This window comes from Bos indicus, chromosome 10 (assembly GCF_029378745.1).
Source record: "Bos indicus isolate NIAB-ARS_2022 breed Sahiwal x Tharparkar chromosome 10, NIAB-ARS_B.indTharparkar_mat_pri_1.0, whole genome shotgun sequence".
NCBI lineage: Eukaryota > Metazoa > Chordata > Mammalia > Artiodactyla > Bovidae > Bos > Bos indicus.
Window position 1 is genome coordinate 8,677,279 of NC_091769.1, and position 18,988 is coordinate 8,696,266.

Here is an 18,988-nt window from a genome sequence, read left to right on the forward strand (position 1 = left end):
TATTAGAATACAAAAAAATCTGTGTGACTTAAATTGGTGGCAAACTACATCTCTCTGAGCTCAAATACCTGTGAAGGAACTTCTGCTGCTGCTGCTAAGTTGCTTCAGTCGTGTCCAACTCTGTGCGACCCCATAGATGGCAGCCCACTATGACAGGCAATCCCGTCCCTGGGATTCTCCAGGCAAGAACACTGGAGTGGGTTGCCAGTTCCTTCTCCAATGCATGAAAGTGAAAAGTGAAAGTGAAGTCGCTCAGTCGTGTCCAACTCTTCCCAACCCCAAGGACTGCAGCCTACCAGGCTCCATTGCCTTCTCTGGAAGGAATTTCTACTCCAGAAATATCCTTGGCCTCTCTCTGTCCCACTGAATAATAAATAAGGTTAAAGAACTCATTGAGTATGCTCAGATCAGACCATTCTGGGTTCTCTGAGATCTGTCTGTTCATAGCGAGGGAACAAGGAGGGCATGGCAACCCACTCCAATATTCTTGCCTGGAGAATCCCATGGACAAAGGAGCCTGGCGGGCTACAGTCCACGCAGTCACAGAGTCAGACACGACTGAGCGACTAAGCACAGCACAGCACAGCAAGGGAACAGTCTGGTTTGGTCTTACTTTTGAGGTAAACTTACATCGGAGTGGGAAGCTTGCGAATGTCCAGCTGTACCAGCAATTCAGTGAATAAGTCTACATAACTCAGGGTGAAAATTAGGAAACCCACTGTGGTTGTATATCAAAGCTACATCCTTTAATCCAACTTTTTGCTAGCTGGGTTGCTAGCTGGTAATCTAGCTATTAAGCTGATGGGTTCATGTCTATGTGTGTGATTCCTACTTCTAATAATATCCAAGAAAAAATATCTGAAACAAAAATAGCTTTTAAACTGGAGGGTTTTTCCCTCTATATCAAATGTATATCATTTTAAACTGTTCATTATGAAGAATTTAAATACATATAAAAGTGAGAACAATATAACAAAAATCTCCAGGTACTCATCACATGTCTTCAATAGTTATCAACTTACGACCAATATTGTTTCACCTGTACCACAGTCAATACCCGCCCCCTGCAGATTATTTTGATGCAAATCCCGTATTTCATCAATAAATACTTCAATACGTATTTACATCACAAATAAGTTAACATTTAATTCCTTAACATCACCACAATGTAATCAAATTTGTCTCACAATGTTTTTTAAGTATATTAGAAGTAAGATCTAGTGAAAAGTGAAAGTTGGACACTCAGTCATGTCCAACTGCTTGCGACCTCATGGATGATACAGTCCATGAATAAGGTTCATATACTGCAACTGACCGATATATCTCTAAAGTCTCTCTTATTTTATTCTCTCTTCATATATTTTCCTCCTTGTAATTATGCATTTGTCTTCAGAGTTCTCACACTCTGGATTTTGTCAGCTACCTTCTTGCGTTATCATTTGATATGCATCTGTGTCCCTTGTGTTTCTAGTAAACTTAGACCTCTAGAGACTTAATCATATTTAAATTTGACTATCTGGTAAGACTACTTCTTTATAAGGAGTTTATATTCCCCAATAGGAAATACAGTTTCTGGCAATCTTGTGTGTGTGTGTGTATGTGTGTGTTTGTGATGTTAACAGCTATCAATAAGCATTGCCTAAATTTGTTATTCTATTAGAGATGGCAAAATAACAGTCCAATTCTATGATTCTTCCTAGCTTGAATCCTTCTATAAAGAAAATGTCCTCTCATCAAACACTACTGATCTCAAGATAGACTTTGTATAGAAAGGCAGTATAGATCTTGACTTGCAGATACCCCTTCAAGACAGGACTAGCTGCCTAGTTACGAGGAAGGCGGTGAATCTGCCTCCAGCTGTTGACTTCAGAGTCCGTTTCAGCTTTTGAGCTGAAGTTAAACTACCTCTTTGGAGAAGGAAATGGCAACCCACGCCAGTATTGTTGCCTGGAGAATCCCATGGACAGAGGAGCCCGGCAGGCGATGGTCCATGGGGTCTCAGAGTCGGACACGAATGAAGCGACTAAGCACGCACGCAAACTCTCTCAGCTGGCACCCAGTCCCCGGGACAGAAGCAAGGTGGTGGAAGCCAGGGCACATTTCTGGATGACCTTCAGCCAGTGTCCAAGCAATGCAGGTTAGACAGTCCTAGTTATTTCCCTAAAGCAGGACCATCTAAAGAGCGTTCTTTCCTCCAGAGTCCATACTGGGCTTACAGAGACTTGGTCAAATCTCCATCACAGTTTGAGATGGCTCCCCTAGTCCAATCCTGCTTCTTCCCTTTCCTTTCGTATTTCTAACAATACTTTTTCATGCTTAACTCCATTTTATTGTCTACTTCCCAGGAAACTGAGGTATTAGGAGGATCTAAATGGTCTTGACTACTGATCTCTATTTTCTAAATGTTATTCTTAGCTTTAGAATATTTTCTTAAAGATGTAGCATATTGTTCACTGTTAGTGAATTATCAAACTGTACTGTTTGTTTAGACCCCTGTGAATGTACAGCTTCACAGTCATCCTAGGGGAACACGCTGGCCTCCAGCCTGGCATTTCATGGGTCATCTGATTCTTTTCCAGTCATGATCACCATCCTACATAACCTTGTCTGTTTCCTGGAGAAGCAAGGGATGGTCAAATGAGCAACAGAGAAAACTATTCTTAAAATGTGTTATGAACTCAGTTTAGTTTAATGTGTCAAATGCTAGAGTATTACATGCAATTTTAGCACAGTCCATTTTTTGGAAGACTCTTGCTGAGGCTTAGCCTTCTTTAGTGATCTCCCAATCAATATGACCCTCACTTCATGTTCAAAAAATACTGAAGAAGAAAAGAAAAGGCAGCTGTCTGTTAGGTTATACAGGATTTATTTGGTATCTTCAAAAACCAATCTGAGAAAATTTTCCACTCACTGGTTTTAGCTGAGCCACCGAGAAAACAAGAAAATCCTTCTGCAAAATTCTCAATAAAATGATATTATCTAAAGACCTGAAGCGTGAAACCTGGATTACAACAGTTGACCAAAAATCCAGAATGTGATGTCCATAAAAACTAAATAAAGACATAAAAGGAATAATGATATACTACTTAAATACTGGAAAGGTATTTCCGTAATTTGACAATGCATAAATAATGAACATATGTAATGGGAAAGCTATATCTAAACTATCTAAACTATTACATTAAGAATGAAAACACTGCGCTCTTCTGCTTATAACAGTTACATCACTTGCATATTTTTAATGTAATTCTTACCAATAATGACTCTTTCAGGTTTTTTAAAAGTACACTACAGAATTAAATTTTTTCAAACAAAAGAGATCAAAAGTTCTTCAGGTCTGCAACTGAGTGAAAAACTTCATACCTAATTACATGCAAATTCTGACATAGTCATGACTTGAAGACAAAGAATTAAATGTGGTTCATATAGTAATATCACCTGATTGCAAAAGCCAAAAAAGTTGGCCTGTTTTAAAATCTATTCAAGACATTTAGATTCACTGTGGTATACAATAAACATGACCAACAATCTCCCTCCCTATATCTACCACCTTCTGCAATGGGATTTAGTTGCTTCTCCCATCAAGAGATAGAGTTCATTCATCAACTTACTAAATTCATGCCAGCTTCTGACTTGCTTTAACCAATGAAACAGCAGCAAACATACTGAAAATAGACTTGAAGAGTTTTACACTGGGGCTTGCCCTTTTACCAGTATTTAAATTCCATTCCTATTGAAATAGCACTCGAGCAACCACATGGAGAGATCCCCAGTCATCCCAGCTGAGACCACCGTGAACCTGCCAACCCCAACCAATCCACCAGGTGACCACATAAGCATACATGAACCTAAACAAGATCAGCTGATCCTGGCACAGACAACAGAACCATCAAGCTGAGCCTACCCAAATGTCACCCCACAAAATAGTGCAATAAATTGTTTGCTTTTGTTGCTGTTGTTCAGTTGCTCAGTCATGCCCAATTTTTGCAACCCCATGGACTGGAGCAAACCTGGCTTCCCTGTCCTTCACCATCTCCCAGAGTTTGCTCAAACCCATGTTCATTGAGTCGGTGATGCCATCCAACCATCTCAACCTCTGCCACCCACTTCTCCTGCCCTCAATCTTTCCCAGCATCTGAGTCTTTTCCAATGAGTTGGCTCTTCACATCAGGTGGAGCTTCAGCATCAGTCCTTCTAATGAGTATTCAGGGGTGATTTCCTTTAGGATGGATTGTTTTGACCTCCTTGCAGTCCAAGTGACCCTCAAGAGTCTTCTCCAACACCACAGTTCAAAAGCATCAATTCTTTGGCACTCAGTCTTCTTTATGGTCCAACTCTCACATCCGTACATGACTACAGGAAAAACCATAGCTTTGACCATATGGACCTTTGTTGGCAAAACGATGTTTCTGCTTTTTAGGACACTGTCTAGGTTTGGCATAGCTTTTCTTCCAAGGAGCACACATCTTTTAATTTTATGGCTGCAGTCACTGCTTGGGCTGATATTTGACAATGGTAATAGATAGCTGATATTCTCTTCTATAGCTCTGTACTATTGACAAAACACTTACTACATCACTGAATAACTGAAGTATACACAAGTATTAAAGAACCTGCCTGCCAACACAGGAGACATAAGAGATGCGGGTTCGATCCCTGGGTCAGAAAGATCCCCTGATAAGGGCATGACAACACACTCCAGTATTCTTGCCTGGAGAATCCCATAGACTGAGGAGCCTGGCAGGCTACAGTCCATAGGGTCACAGAGTCAGGCACAACTAAAGAGACTTAGCCTTCACACAAGCACCACACTGGGAAAATGCAATCAAATATCAGTATCTGTACAATGATCATTATTCTACGAGATGGCCTTTTCTTCAAACTCTTCAAACTATGTAACAAGAATAGTCAAGAAGACACTATGAAGGATAACTGCTGCTACTGCTAAGTTGCTTCAGTCGTGTCCAACTCTGTGTGACCTCAAAGACAGCAGCCCACCAGGCTCCCTCATCCCTGGGATTCTCCAGGCAAGAACACCAGAGTGGGTTGCCAATTCCTTCTCCAATGCATGAAAGTGGAAAGTGAAAGTAAAGTCCCTCTTAGCGACCCCATGGACTGCAGCGCACCAGGCTCCTCTGTCCATGGGATTTTCCAGGCAAGAGTACTGGAGTGGGGTACCATTGCCTTCTCTGGTTGAAGGATAGCAATCAATGTGAAATCTTAAAAATCTGAGGAGCATGTGTTCATACAATAATTTGGCTGGACTTATCCTTGGTTTCTAAAAGAGAGCTGGGTCCCTCAGACCTCACCTGAGTTTATGTTAATGAGATGACTCATGGTAGACCCTTAGACAATGTAAGGATGGGGACTGGCCATGTGGGAAATATGAACCATGTAATTAGAGGTTTGGGACTTTGAGCCATGGGATATCATCTTGACCTCCCAACCTGGGGGCTCAGGGAGGGGACGACAGGTAGAGAAGGACTGGAAACTGAGTTCAGTCATATGGCAAATAAGTGAAATAATCATTTCCATGTAAAAAAACCCCAATAAAATTCTGGACACCCAAAGTTTGAGGGAGCTTCCTCACTGGTGATGCACACTGATACACTGAAAGGGGGATGTGTCCTGAGGACCCAGAAACTTTGCATTTGGTGTCCTTCTAGACCTGATTCTGTATCTCTTCATTTGGATAGCCCCAATCATATCCTTTATAATAAGACAGATGGCTAACAAACACATGAAAAGATGCTCAACATCACTCATTATCAGAGAAATGCAAAGCAAAACCACAATGATGTACCATTTCATGCCAGTAAGAATGGCTCCTATCAAAAAGTCTACAGACAATAAATGTTGGAGAGGGTGTGGAGAAAAGGGAACCCTCTTACACTGTTGGTGAGAATGCAAACTAGTACAGCCACTATGGAGAACAGTGTGGAGATTCCTTAAAAAACTGGAAATAGAACTGCCTTATGACCCAGCAATCCCACTGCTGGGCATACACACTGAGGAAACCAGAATTGAAAGAGACACTTGTACCCCAATGTTCATCACAGCACTGTTTATAATAGCCAGGACATGGAAGCAACCTAGATGTCCATTGGCAGAAGAATGGATAAGAAAGCTGTGGTACATATACACAATGGAGTATTACTCAGCTATTAAAAATAACACATTTGAATCAGTTCTAATGAGGTGGATGAAACTGGAGCCTATTATACAGAGTGAAGTAAGTCAGAAGGAAAAACACCAATACAGTATATTAACACATATATATGGAATTTAGAAGGATGGTAACAATGACCCTATATGTGAGTCAGCAAAAGGGACACAGATATTCTCTGTGGGAGAAGGCGGGGGTGGGATGATTTGAGAGAATAGCACTGAAACATGTATATTACATATATGAAATACATCACCAGCCCAAATTCAATGCATGAATTTGATGCAAACAGGGCACTCAGAGCTGGTGAACTGGGACAACCCTGAGGGATGGGATGGGAAGGGGGTTGGGAGGGGGGTTCAGGATGGGGGACACATGTACACCCATGGTTGATTCATGTCAACGTATGGCAAAAAACTACTACAATACTGTAATTAGCCTCCAATTTAATTAATTTTTTAAAAACTGTAATCATAAATATAGTGCTTTCCTGAGTTCTGTTAGTCATTCTAGAGAATTATCAAACCTGAGGGGGTAGTGAGAATAGCTAACTGGCCAAAAGTGCAGGTGGCCTGGGAACCCCAGAGATTGCAGCTGTGACTGAGGTGAAGGGACTGTTAAACAAGACTGTCCTCTTAACCTTTAAAATTCAACACAACTCCAGGTATTGCCAGAATTGCACTGCATGTGGGACAATCAACTAAACACCAAAGACATAAGAAAAGCAGAGAAGACAAGGTTAAAGGACATCAGCAATGATACTGAGAATTGGAAATAATCACAGGAGCAGTCACCCACTGAGTTCAAAATGGATGAAAAATAATAAAGGTGGTATCAAAGACAAAAGAGAAAGTTAAGAGATGATAGTGGAGTAGTTGATAGAGACAAGAGAAGTGGGCTTAGGGATTCAGGATGGCATGCAACATGTACACTTAATAGTTGAGGGAGTCACTCATTCATTTAACAATTAGTTACCTGCTACATGTAAGGCACCATGCCAGGTACTAAGGATACTGTGGAGAATAAGAAAAAAAAATGTCCCTCACTCTCTTATACAGTTACACAATTACTTGTGTAATCATTATTTGTGATAGATGCTACAAAGGATAAGCATATAGTTGAACAGAGGCTTAATAAAACAGATCTACAGATCAATAACAAGCTAAATCTACAGTCCTAAGACCTATACACCTTCTCTATTTGCAAATATACTAAACACAACATTATACATGTTAGCAAGGAAGTACAGAATAAGGTTCATTTTCCCATGCACCTAGTCAATTAATCTATGACAAAGGATGCAAGACTACACAATGTTGGAAAGAGTCTCTTCAACAAATGGTGCTGGGGAAACTGGACAGCCACATGTAAAAGAACGAAATTAGATCATTTCTAAACCCACACACAAAAATAAGTGCAAAATGGATTAAAGACCTAAATGTAAGATCAGACATTATAAAACTTAGACAAAAACATAGGTAGAACACTCTCTGACATAAATCACAGCAAAATCATTTTTAACCCATCTCTCAGAATAATGGAAATAAAAGCAAAAATAAACAAATGAGACCTACTTAAACCCAAAAGCTTTTTCACAGCAATGAAACAATAAACAAAACAAAAAGACAACCCACAGACTGAGGGAAAATATTTGCAAATGATGTGACTGATAAGGGACTGGTCTCGAAAATTTACAAACAGCTTATGACACTTAATAGCATCAAAACAAACAACCCACTCAAAAAATGGGCAGAAGACCTAAACAGACATTTCTCTATAGAGGACAAATAGATGGCCTTTAGCACGCGAAAAGATGTTCAAAACTGCTAGTTATTAGAGGAATGCAGATCAAAACTACAGTGAGACATCCCCTCACACTGGTCAGACTGGCCATTATCAAAAACCTACAAACAACAAATGCTGGAGAGGGAGTGGAGAGAAAGGAACCCTCCGGCGATGTTGGTGGGAATGTAAATTGGTATAGGTCATTGTGGAGAACAGTATGGAGGTTCCTTACAGAACTAAAAACGGAGCTACCAAATGACCCTACATCCACTCCTGGGGATATATCCAGAGAAAAACACGGCCTGAAAAGATACACGCACCCCAATGTTCACTGCAGCACTGTTTACAACGGCCAAGACATGGAAACAACATAAATGTCCACTGACCGAGGAATGGATAAAGAAAGAAAGATATATATATGCGTGTATATACATATATATACAGAGAGACAGAGAGAGAGAAGTGGGGGGAATGTTACTCAGCCGTTAAAAAGGATGGAGTAAGGCCACGTGCAGCGACACCAGTGGACCTAGAGAGTGTCACACCGAGTGAAGTAGAGGAGATATATCATATGACATCCCTTACGTGTGGAATCTAAGAAGAAACGACACAAATACACTTATAAAACAGAAAGAGACTCACAGACTTAGAAAATGAACTCACAGTTGCTGGGGGGAAGAGATACTTAAGGACTTTGGGAAGGTCATGTACACACTGCTATATTTAAAATGGATAACAACAAAAACCTACTGAATAGCACATGGAACTCTGCTCAATGTTATGTGCCAACCAGGATGGAAGCGGTGTGGGGGAGAGTGGATATGTGGATATGTATGGATGTGTATGGCTGAGTCCCTTCACTGTTCACCTGGAACTGTCACAGCATTGCTAACTAGCTATAACCCAATACAAACTGTTTTTGGTGTTAAAAAAAAAAAAAAAAGAATAAGGTACATTTTGAATAACAAAAAATTCAGATTAAATACTTTTCTAATCTTCTACTGAAAATAGTACACTCCTGGGAGGTCCCTGATATTTAAACATTTTGTGTGTATGTGGGGTGTGTGTGTGTGCGTGTGTGTGTGAGTCTGCGCACACGTGCACTCACTCATGTCTGACTCTGTGACCCCCTGGACTATAGACCGCCAGGCTCCTCTGTCCGTGGAATTTTCCAGGCAAGAATACTGGAGTGGGTAGCCATTTCCTTCTCCGGGGATCTCCCGACCCAGAGATCAAACCCGCATCTCCTGTGTCTCCTGCAGTGGCAGGTGGACTGTTTACCACTGTGCCACCTGGGCTGGTTCTCAAATTTAGATTCACCTTAACATACAGTTAAAACTCCCACCAACATTTTAAAGTCACACATTTCCTTTAAACTAACAAGAGTATTTGTTGAGTACTCAAAAACAATAACAAAAAAGAAACCCAAAACTTTGAACAAGCAAAAATAACCATCAAATCACCAGAAATGATACCCTAACTTCTGAGCTAAAAGACTTCAGACACATATTTCATCAAGCCACTGAGGTCAATTTCTACTAAATGCTATTACTGATCAGTTCCAAAATTTTTTACAAAAGCTAGATTCTGAATTTTGTAAAATTCCCCCAAAAAAACTCTTTCCAAACAGTAGTCAATTGGGTAACTAGAGCTGCTTACCTTGAGTCATCTAACTGTACCAGATACCGTACAATGTCATGATGAGCTTTCAGTACAAGCAGTTCAGTGTAGGGGTTCTGGGTTTGTTCTTCACCTATTGTCTGTAAAGGAGATTTCTTGTAATGGGGGAAACAGAAAAAAACATAAAATGATTTATGATAAAAGATAATATTGGAATAAAACTATATGGTATACATCTAAGAACACAAGATTTTAGAAACTGTAATATATGATATCCTAATACTATATATTATTTCCCCTAATATTAAGTAACTGCCAACTTAACATAAAACATTTCTCTTAGCACAAATCCACATCATAAATTTAAATAATTTCAGGTCAAAATAAATTTTAAAGGATGCATTTTGTTTTATGGAAATTATACCTCAATAAACCTGATCTAAAAAACTAATGGGCCAAACCAACACAATATTTTTAAATGGGTGTTTCTCAAAATTTGGCAGAAATACAACTTTAAGTCAAAGGGGTAAAATATAACATAGACTAAAACAATGCCTACGCCATTACAGGCACTTGACATGCGTACTGAATGAACAAAGGAAAAATGAAATAATTCATAGTCAATGAATTCAATAAATTCAAATTTGGACAATATTGATAAAGATTACTGGTAAATTTACACAGTATGATGCTTAGTCCTAAGACCTACACACCTTCATTTCTATTTGAAAATATGTGAGTGGCAGTCCATATGCCAGACACTGTATAAAGGCACATATGGCTTATAACTCACTGAATAATTCTGTAAGGTAGATCTTACCAATTCCATTCCTATAGTCAAATCCAGTACTATTTCATGATAAAACCTGTTTCCTTAACGTCTAAATTGTAGCTTCTCAAACATGACAATACTGACATTTTGGACCAGGTAATTCTTTTGTTGAGGATTTTCTGTGCATTTCAGAATGCTGAACATCATTCCTGGCTTGTACACATTACATGTCAATAGAAATCCAACCTCTCCCTGAACCCCTCAATAATGACAATGAAAAATGTCTCTGGACATTGCCAAATGTCATCTAACAGGCAAAACCATCCCAGTAGGCAAACACTGCTTTAAACTAGAAGCCTAGATACAAAGTTCCTGCATAATGAACGAAGAATCACTGGTTCGGATAATGTACAAATTCACAGCAGTTATACAACACAAGTACTTTTACACGAAGAAATATACAATTTAACACTCATTAATGTTTAAAAAAAGTTAACTCAAAGCAGTAATTTTTTCATTTATCCCATCGCCCTTCTAGCAGTGGTTTTGATGAGAAAAAGCAAATGCAATAAGTTTGAAAACTGTACACTACTTCCTCCAAATGAAAGCTTGCTAAACAGGGCAGAATTAGTTAATCAAATTCTATGATTAAAAAAAGAATTGGGTTAATAAGGAACTGTCATATATATCACATAGGAACTAGTCAATTTCCCACAATTCTTCCACAATCTTTAGAATTTAAGCCTATCTGTAATAAACCTAATTTTAAGTAAGAAATACTTTTTAAGACAACAAATAATAGGCCTCAACTGCAAAGATATGAGGAAGTTAAAATGGAGAAGAGTCCTTACAACGCACGTTTTCCTTAACAATCAAAAATATTCCCTATAAAAAAGAGAGAGAATTCAACATGAATCCTATTCTTGCATAGCATTTGAAATAAATTCCAGACCTCAATACTTTCCAGGTTCCAAAATTACTTTATTCTCAACATTTAAGTCTATTCAGCTATTCGGCCCATGAAGAAAGTGTGACTATGGAACTCAAAATAATTCGAATATAATTTTAACTTTTAAGCAAATTATTGATTTTTAAAATAATCACATCTTTTTTGGTTTTATAGAATTAATGAAACTAATTTCATATTCCCTGAGCACGTATCAGTTGATGTTGGGAAGTGACAAAATATCAAACCAAAAGTGTAAATCTGCAGTCACACCGTCTTACTCTCTACTAAATTGGATGCTTTTTAAATTAGAATGAGACTGCTTTAAGTAGGCAGAAGACTAGTTGGGCGTCCTTGATTCTGTCGTTGGACTCCATCAGTTTCCGTCTCCACATCTCCTGGAAATGGGGTCTACCTAGCAGGGAAAGGGCCCCCCACCCGCGCCGCCTCGCCCTCGGAACCCGCAGGCCCCGCCTCCGCCGGGTGTCCCACGTCCAGATGCGAGCCGGGCTCAGACAGCAGCCAGAGTTCGGGCAGGCTAGGCCGCTGCGGCGGCAGGCAGGGTCCACCCGGCGATTTACCTCGGCCAGTCCCTGTGGTTCTCGGCCTCCCCCGATCAGCCATCGCAACATCCGGGCAGCGACGGCGTCGCGCGGGCCCCGGCCCAGGTCAACCTCAACTCCGCGCAAGCCCGGCCTCTTCCTGATCCCCGATAGCAGCACAGCGCACTCTGATACCTGCCGGCTCAGGTCTGCCCGAAAGATCCGTGAGCGCGAAGCGGAGCCCACCCCAGACGGAAGACTTTTGTCCCCAAAGAGCTGCCGTACCCAGCTGCTAGAGGTTTTCTTTAGCGTAGCCACCAGGGGAGCAGCAGCCCAAAGCTAGGGTGTCCGAGGAGGTTCAGAGGCGTACGCTACATCCAGTGAGCACGCGCGGGGCGTCGCCCGGTTTGCGCGCCCAGATTGGGTCGTTGGAGCGGCCCCTAGTGGACGTGCGTGGCGCTGCAGCTGGATCCAGCAGAGCAAGTTCATGCCAGAAAGAAATACTACCCTCCTTTTTTAGATGGCTTGTGCATCTTTTACTCGGCTTGGGGATCAGGAAATCTTTCCCTCTCCCCGCAGTTTACTAAAGAGCTGCCTGGAGAAGGTATACTTCTCTAAACCCTTTCATCTGGACTAATCCAGTGGCATATGCGTACACCAGAATTTAAAGAATACTCTTCTGATCTAGAAAGCACTGGTCCAGATTCCTCCTTTGCTTTCTTTTAGGGCAGCAGAGAAAGAATTTCATAAGAGTATACTAGAGAAACCTCAGGAAAGCAGAAAGAGGGGGAAGTACTAAGCCTTCCTCTGTCCATCTAGACAACAAATGTACTTGTCAGAAACTGTTTTGAGTGTTCTCCAATACCACAGTTCAAAAGCATCAATTCCTTGCCTCTCAGCTTTCTTTATGGTCCAACTCTCACACGCATACATGACTTCTAGAAAAACCATAGCTTTGACTAGACGGACCTTTCTCGGCAAAGTAATGTCTCTGCTTTTTAATATGCTGTCTAGGTTGGTCATGGAGAAGGCAATGGCACCCCACTCCAGTACTGTTGCCCGGACAATCCCATGGATGGAGAAGCCTGGTAGGCTGCAGTCCATGGGGTCGCTAAGAGTCAGACACGACTGAGCAAATTCACTTTCACTTTCCACTTTCATGCACTGGAGAAGGAAACGGCAACCCACTCCCGTGTTCTTGCCTGGAGAATCCCATGGACAGAAAAGCCTGGTAGGCTGCAGTCCATGGGGTCGCACAGAATCGGACACGACTGAAGCGACTTAGCAGCAGCAGCAGCAGCAGGTTGGTCATAGCTTTTCTTCCAGAGAGCAGTTCAGTTCAGTCACTCAGTCGTGTCCAACTCTTTGCGACCCCATGAATTGCAGCACGCCAGGCCTCCCTGTCCATCACCAACTCCCGGAGTTCACTCAGACTCGCATCCATCGAGTCCAAAGAGCAAGCATCTTTTAATTTCATGGCTGCAGTAACCATATGCAATGATTCTGGAGCCCAAGAAAATAAAATAAAGTCACTGTTTCCATTGTTTCCCCATCTGTTTGCCATGAAGTGATGGGACCGGATGCCATGATCTTAGTTTTTTGAATGTTGAGTTTCGAGCCAGCTTTTTCACTCTCCTCTTTCACTTTCATTTTGATGAAAGTGAAATAGTAACTATTCACATGAGTTATTTTAGGACAAGAAGTCCTGGTAAGGAACATGGAACTAACAAGCCACCACCAACTAGAAGCATTTGGGAAAGGTCAAAAGGAGACATGTCCTACTTACCTCCCAGAATCCTCTTCACTGGCATTCATCTTGGTTGAGCAATGAGTGTGCCACCAGGAAGGACTCTAGGTCAGAATGATTGGCCAGAGACAGCCCAGAAACTAATGCCATCACCAGAGAACCAGGGACCCCGAGCCACACAGCAGAACAGTCCTCCTGGGTTCCTTTACCCTCCTGCTCTCCACAAGGCACCCCTTTCCCAAGAAAGTCTCTTGCTTTGTCAGCACATATGTCTCTTCAGACAATTCATTTCTGAGTGTCAGACAAGAGCCAACTCTTGGGCCCTAGAAGCGGTCCCCCTTCCAGCAATAATTATCTGATAAAGAGTGTAAATTCAGAATATAAACTTTCAAAACATCATAGAGGTCCAACTTGGGGTAAGACAGATTAAATACACAACTCCTTTTCTTTCCAAGTAAACGCTACAAAACCTGGACAGTGCAGCTGTATGAGAGTCAAAAAACAATGGTGGAAAAAAGAATTCAAAACAACACCAACTCAGCATTTCTTTTTCCTCCAGTATCCCATGGACAGAGGAGCCTGGCAGGCTACAGTCCATAGGGTTGCAAACAGTCAGGCACAACTTAGCGATTAAACAACAACAACTGCTCTCCCAGCCTATATCCAGTGCAGCCTCAAATCTAGAAGTAAGCACAGTCATATAGACAGAGGAAAAAGCAGCAAAAGCCCTCTATTTATGGCTAGAACAGTCAGAATAGGAATCTTTAAAGTTCAGAGAAAACTGGAGCATCTGATTTCTAATCAGATCCAAAAGAGAGATCCCCAAAGAACCAGAAAACACTAAAAACATAGTGGGAAAAGGAAACACCACAGGGAATTTTACATTAACTCCTGAGGTCACTCCTCGCACCTGAATAACTAGCATACCAAAGACACTGAGAACTTAGCTAACATAAAATTTCACTCAGACCCAAGGGTAATTCCTGGATGGTACAATGAGGACAAATTCAAATACCACTGCTGACACTTTAAAATTGAACCAAGATTGGAACCACAGTCACATAAGGTTGGAACTAGCCAGGTTAATCACTTACTAAAATAAAAATACCAACGTTCTCAAGGGGACTTAAAACAGGTTCTTCGTGTAATACATACAAAGGTGTGAAATTCAATCTGAAATTACTTGGCGTATGAAGAAATACAAAAAACTCACATGGGAAAATATAATTAAAGATGCCAATGACAAGATGATACAAATGTTGGAATTATCTGACATGACTTCAAAGAGCTATTATAAAACTGCTCAAAGGGCAACTGTGACACTCTTGAAACAATGTTAAAATGGAAAGTAAGGGATCAGCAAGGGCTTCCCAGCTGGCCCAGTGGTAGAGACTCCACCTGCCAACAATGCAGGAGTGGATCCATGGGTTGGGAAGATCCCCTGAAGAAGGAAATGGCAACCCACTCCAGTATTCTTGCCTGGAAAATCTCATGGACAAAGCCTGACAGGGTACACCTCATGGGGTCACGAAACAGTCAGACACTACTTAGCAACTAAACAACAGAAGTATCAGTAAAGAAATACAATATATAAAATGGAATAACCAAATGAAAATTTCAGAATTAAAAAAATTAATCAAAATTTAAAACTCATTGGATGAACTGAAAAGCAGAAGAGAGAAAAAAGTCAGTGAACTTGAACGCATAAAATCAATAAGCCAAAGTTTGGGGGCTTTAAAAGATCATTAAAATATCAATCCCAAAGAAGGGCAATGCCAAAGAATGTTCAAACTACCCCACATTTGGATTCATTTCACATGCTAGCAAGGTAATGCTCAAAATCCTTCAAGCTAGGCTTCAACTGTACATGAACCGGGAAGTTCTGGATGTACAAGCTGGATTTAGAAAAGGCAGAGGAACCAGAGATCAAATTGTCAACATTTCTTTCATCATAGAAAAAGCAAGGGAATTCCAGAAAAACATCTACTTCTGTTTCATTGACTATGCTAAAGCCTTTGGCTGTGTGGATCATAACAAAATGTGGAAAACAAAGAGATACGAATACCAGACTATCCTACCTATCTCCTGAGAAACCTGTGTGTAGATCAAGAAGCAACAGTTAGAACCTTACATGGAACAACAGACTGGTTCAAAATTGAGAAGGGAGTACAAGGCTGTATACTATGTTTATTTAACTTATGCAGAGCACATCATGCAAAATGCCGGGCTGGATGAGTTACAAGCTGGAATCAAGTCTGCCAGGAGAAATATCAACAACCTCAGATATGCAGATGCTACCACTCTAATGGCAGAAAACAAAGAGGAACTGAAGAGCCTATTTATGAGGGTGAAAGAGGAGAGTGAAAAAGCCTGCTTAAAAACTAAGATCATGGCATCCGGTCCCACCACTTCACTGCAAATAGAGGGGGAAAAAGTGGAACCAGCAACAGATTTCCTTTTCTTGGGCTCCAAAATTACTGTGGATGGTAACTACAGTCATGAAATTAGAAGACGGTTGCTTCTTGGAAGGAAAGCTATGACAAACCTAGACACATATTAAAAAGCAAAGACATCGCTTTGCTGACAAAAGGTCTGTAGAGTCAAAGCTATGATCTTTCCAGCGGTCATATACGGATGTGAGAGTTGGACCATAAAGGAGGCAGAATGCCAAAGAATTGACACCTTTGAACTGTGGTTCTAGAAAAGATTCTTGAGAGTACCCTGGACAGGAAGGAAATCAAACCAGACCATCCTAAAGAAAATCAACCCTGAATACTCACTGGAAGGACTGACGCTGAAGCTCCAATACTTTGACCATCTGATGCGAACAGCTGACTCATTGGAAAAGACTCTGATGCTGGGAAAGGCAGAAGGAGAAGAGAGGGTGGCAGAGGATGAGATGGCTAGATGGCATCACCGACTCAATGAACATAAACTTGGGCAAACTCTGGGAGGTGGTGAGGGAAAGAGAGGCCTGGTGTGCTGTAGTCCGTGGGGCCGCAAAGAGTCAAACACAACTTGGCAAATGAACAACAACAACAAACTGGACAATCTGGAATAAAAGGGAAACGTCCTAGAAACATACAACCTACCAAGACTGAATCATGAAGAAACAGAACAATATGAACAGTCCAATGAGTGAAGAGAATTAGTCATCAAAAACTTCCCAACAAAGAAAAGCCTGGAACCAAATCCTACCAGGGTCAAAGAAGAACTGACAGTGGAACTTCCCTGCGGGTCTACTGGTTAAGAACCTGCCTTCCAATGCAGGAGATCCAGGTTTGACCCTGGTCAGGGCACTAAGGTCCCCCATGCTGCCAGTAACTACTGAGCCCGTGCACCTCAACTAGAGTGCCCATGCACCCTTCAGTCTGTCTGACAAAACCAGAGAGAAGCGTTAAGCACCACGACGAAGATCCTGTGTGCTACAGCTCAAATCCAACACAGTCAAAAGAGAGAAAGAAAAAAGCAAAGAATTGATAACCACCCTTTTCAAACTCTTCCAAAAAACTAAAGGCAAGAGAAAAACCCTTAACTCATTTGATGAGGCCAGAATTACCCTGACACCAAAGCCAGATACAGTCATTGCAAAAAAAACTACAGTCCTGCATCCCTGAGCACCAGATGTAAAAGTTCTCATCAAAAGATTAACAAACCAAATTCAACAGCACAATAAAAGAAACACACACCATGATCAAGTGGGAATTTTTCTAAGAATGGTTCAACATTCATAAATCAATAAATGTGATATGCCATATTAATAGAATGAATGATAAAAAACCATACAATCATCTCAATAGATGCAGAAAAGCACTTGACATAATTCAACATTCTTTTATGATAAAAACTCTCAACAGTATTACAAAGTCCTAGCCGGAGCAACTAGGTAAGGAAAAAATAAAATACATCCAAATTGGAAAGAAAAATAAAACTGTCAATACTCACAGACAACATGAAAACACTAAAAACACCACCAAAAATTATTAGAAATGATAAATGAATACAGTCAAGCTGTAGGAAACAAAATCAATACACAAAAATCTGTTGTGTTTCTCTATACTCAACAATGAGTTAGTAGAAAGAGAAATTAAGAAACAATCCTATTTACAATCATAACAAAAGAATAAAAGATCTAGTGATAAAATTTAGCCAGAGGTGAAAGACCAATATACTGAAAACTGTAAGACACCATTAAAAGAAACTGAAGACAAAAATAAATGGAACGGCATTCTGTGCTCATGGTTTGGAAGAATTAACATTGTTAAAAAGTGTCCACATTACCTAAAGCAATCTATAGATTCAATGCAATTCCTATAAAATCCTAAAGACCTTTTTCATGGAAATAGAATAAAAAATTATAAAATGTATATGGAACCACAAAAGACTCTGAATAGCCAAAGTAATCCTGAAATAAAGAGCAAAGCTGAGGTATCACATGCCTTGATTTGCATTTAAATTTCCTTCCCTGGTGGAAGACTCCATGGAGTCCTAGCATGGAGCCAAGACTCCATGCTCCCAATCCAGCGGGCCAGAGTTTGATTCCTGCTCAGGGAACTAGACCCCACATGCCGCAACTAAGACCTGGTGCAGCCAAATAAATAAATAAGTTAATATTTTTAAAAGTAAAAATAAAAAAATGGGATCTAATCAAAGGTATGTAAGCTTTTTCACAGCAAAGGAAACATGAGCAAACTGAAAGGACAACCTATGGGAGAAAATATTTGCAAATGATGCAACTGACAAGGTATAAATATCCAAAATAAATAAACAGCTCTTACAACTCAATATCAGAAATAAAAATATAACCCAATCAAAAAATAGGCAGAGGACCCAAGTAGACATATCTCCAAAGAAGGCATTATTGTTGATTTTCAGTCGTGAAGTCCAGTCTGGCTGCAACCCCATGGACTATAGCACACCAGGCTTCCCTGTCCCAAACTATGTCCCAGAGTTTGCTCAAACTCATGTTCATTGAATCAGTGATGCTACCTAACCATCTCATCCTCTGCCGCCCCCTTCTCCTTTTGCCCTCAATCTTTCCCAGCATCAGAGTCTTTTCCAGTGAGTTGGCTCTTCACATCAGGTGGCCAAAGTATTGGAGCTTCAGCTTCCACATCACTCCTTCCAATGAATATTCAGGGTTGATTTCCTTTAGCATTGATTGGTTTGATATCCATGCAGTCCAAGCGACTCTCAAGAGTCTTCTTCAGCACAATTCAAAAGCATCAGTTCCTCGGTGCTTACCCTTCTAGATGCTCAACATCACTAATGATTCAGTTCAGTTCAGTCGCTCAGTCATGTCCGACTCTGCGACCCCATGAATCATAGCATGCCAGGCCTCCCTGTCCATCACCAACTCCTGGAGTTCACTCAAACTCATGTCCATCGAGTCCGTGATGCCATCCAGCCA

The 18,988-nt window shown here is 40.8% G+C and overlaps 1 protein-coding gene across 2 annotated transcripts in view; it reads right to left on the reverse strand.

Moving 5' to 3' along the window:
* The window catches only part of WDR41 (WD repeat domain 41), a 47,453-nt gene extending 35,343 nt beyond the window's left edge, over window positions 1-12,110 (reverse strand). For both annotated transcript variants that reach the window (XM_070796635.1, XM_019968082.2), the window contains exons 1-2: window positions 11,871-12,110; window positions 9,611-9,726 (exon numbers count right to left, since the gene is read on the reverse strand). In XM_070796635.1, coding sequence (XP_070652736.1) covers window positions 9,611-9,726; window positions 11,871-11,921 — 167 coding nt within the window. In that variant the 5' untranslated portion in view covers window positions 11,922-12,110. The remainder of the gene's footprint in view (window positions 1-9,610; window positions 9,727-11,870) is intronic.
* Window positions 12,111-18,988: the final 6,878 nt, after the last annotated feature.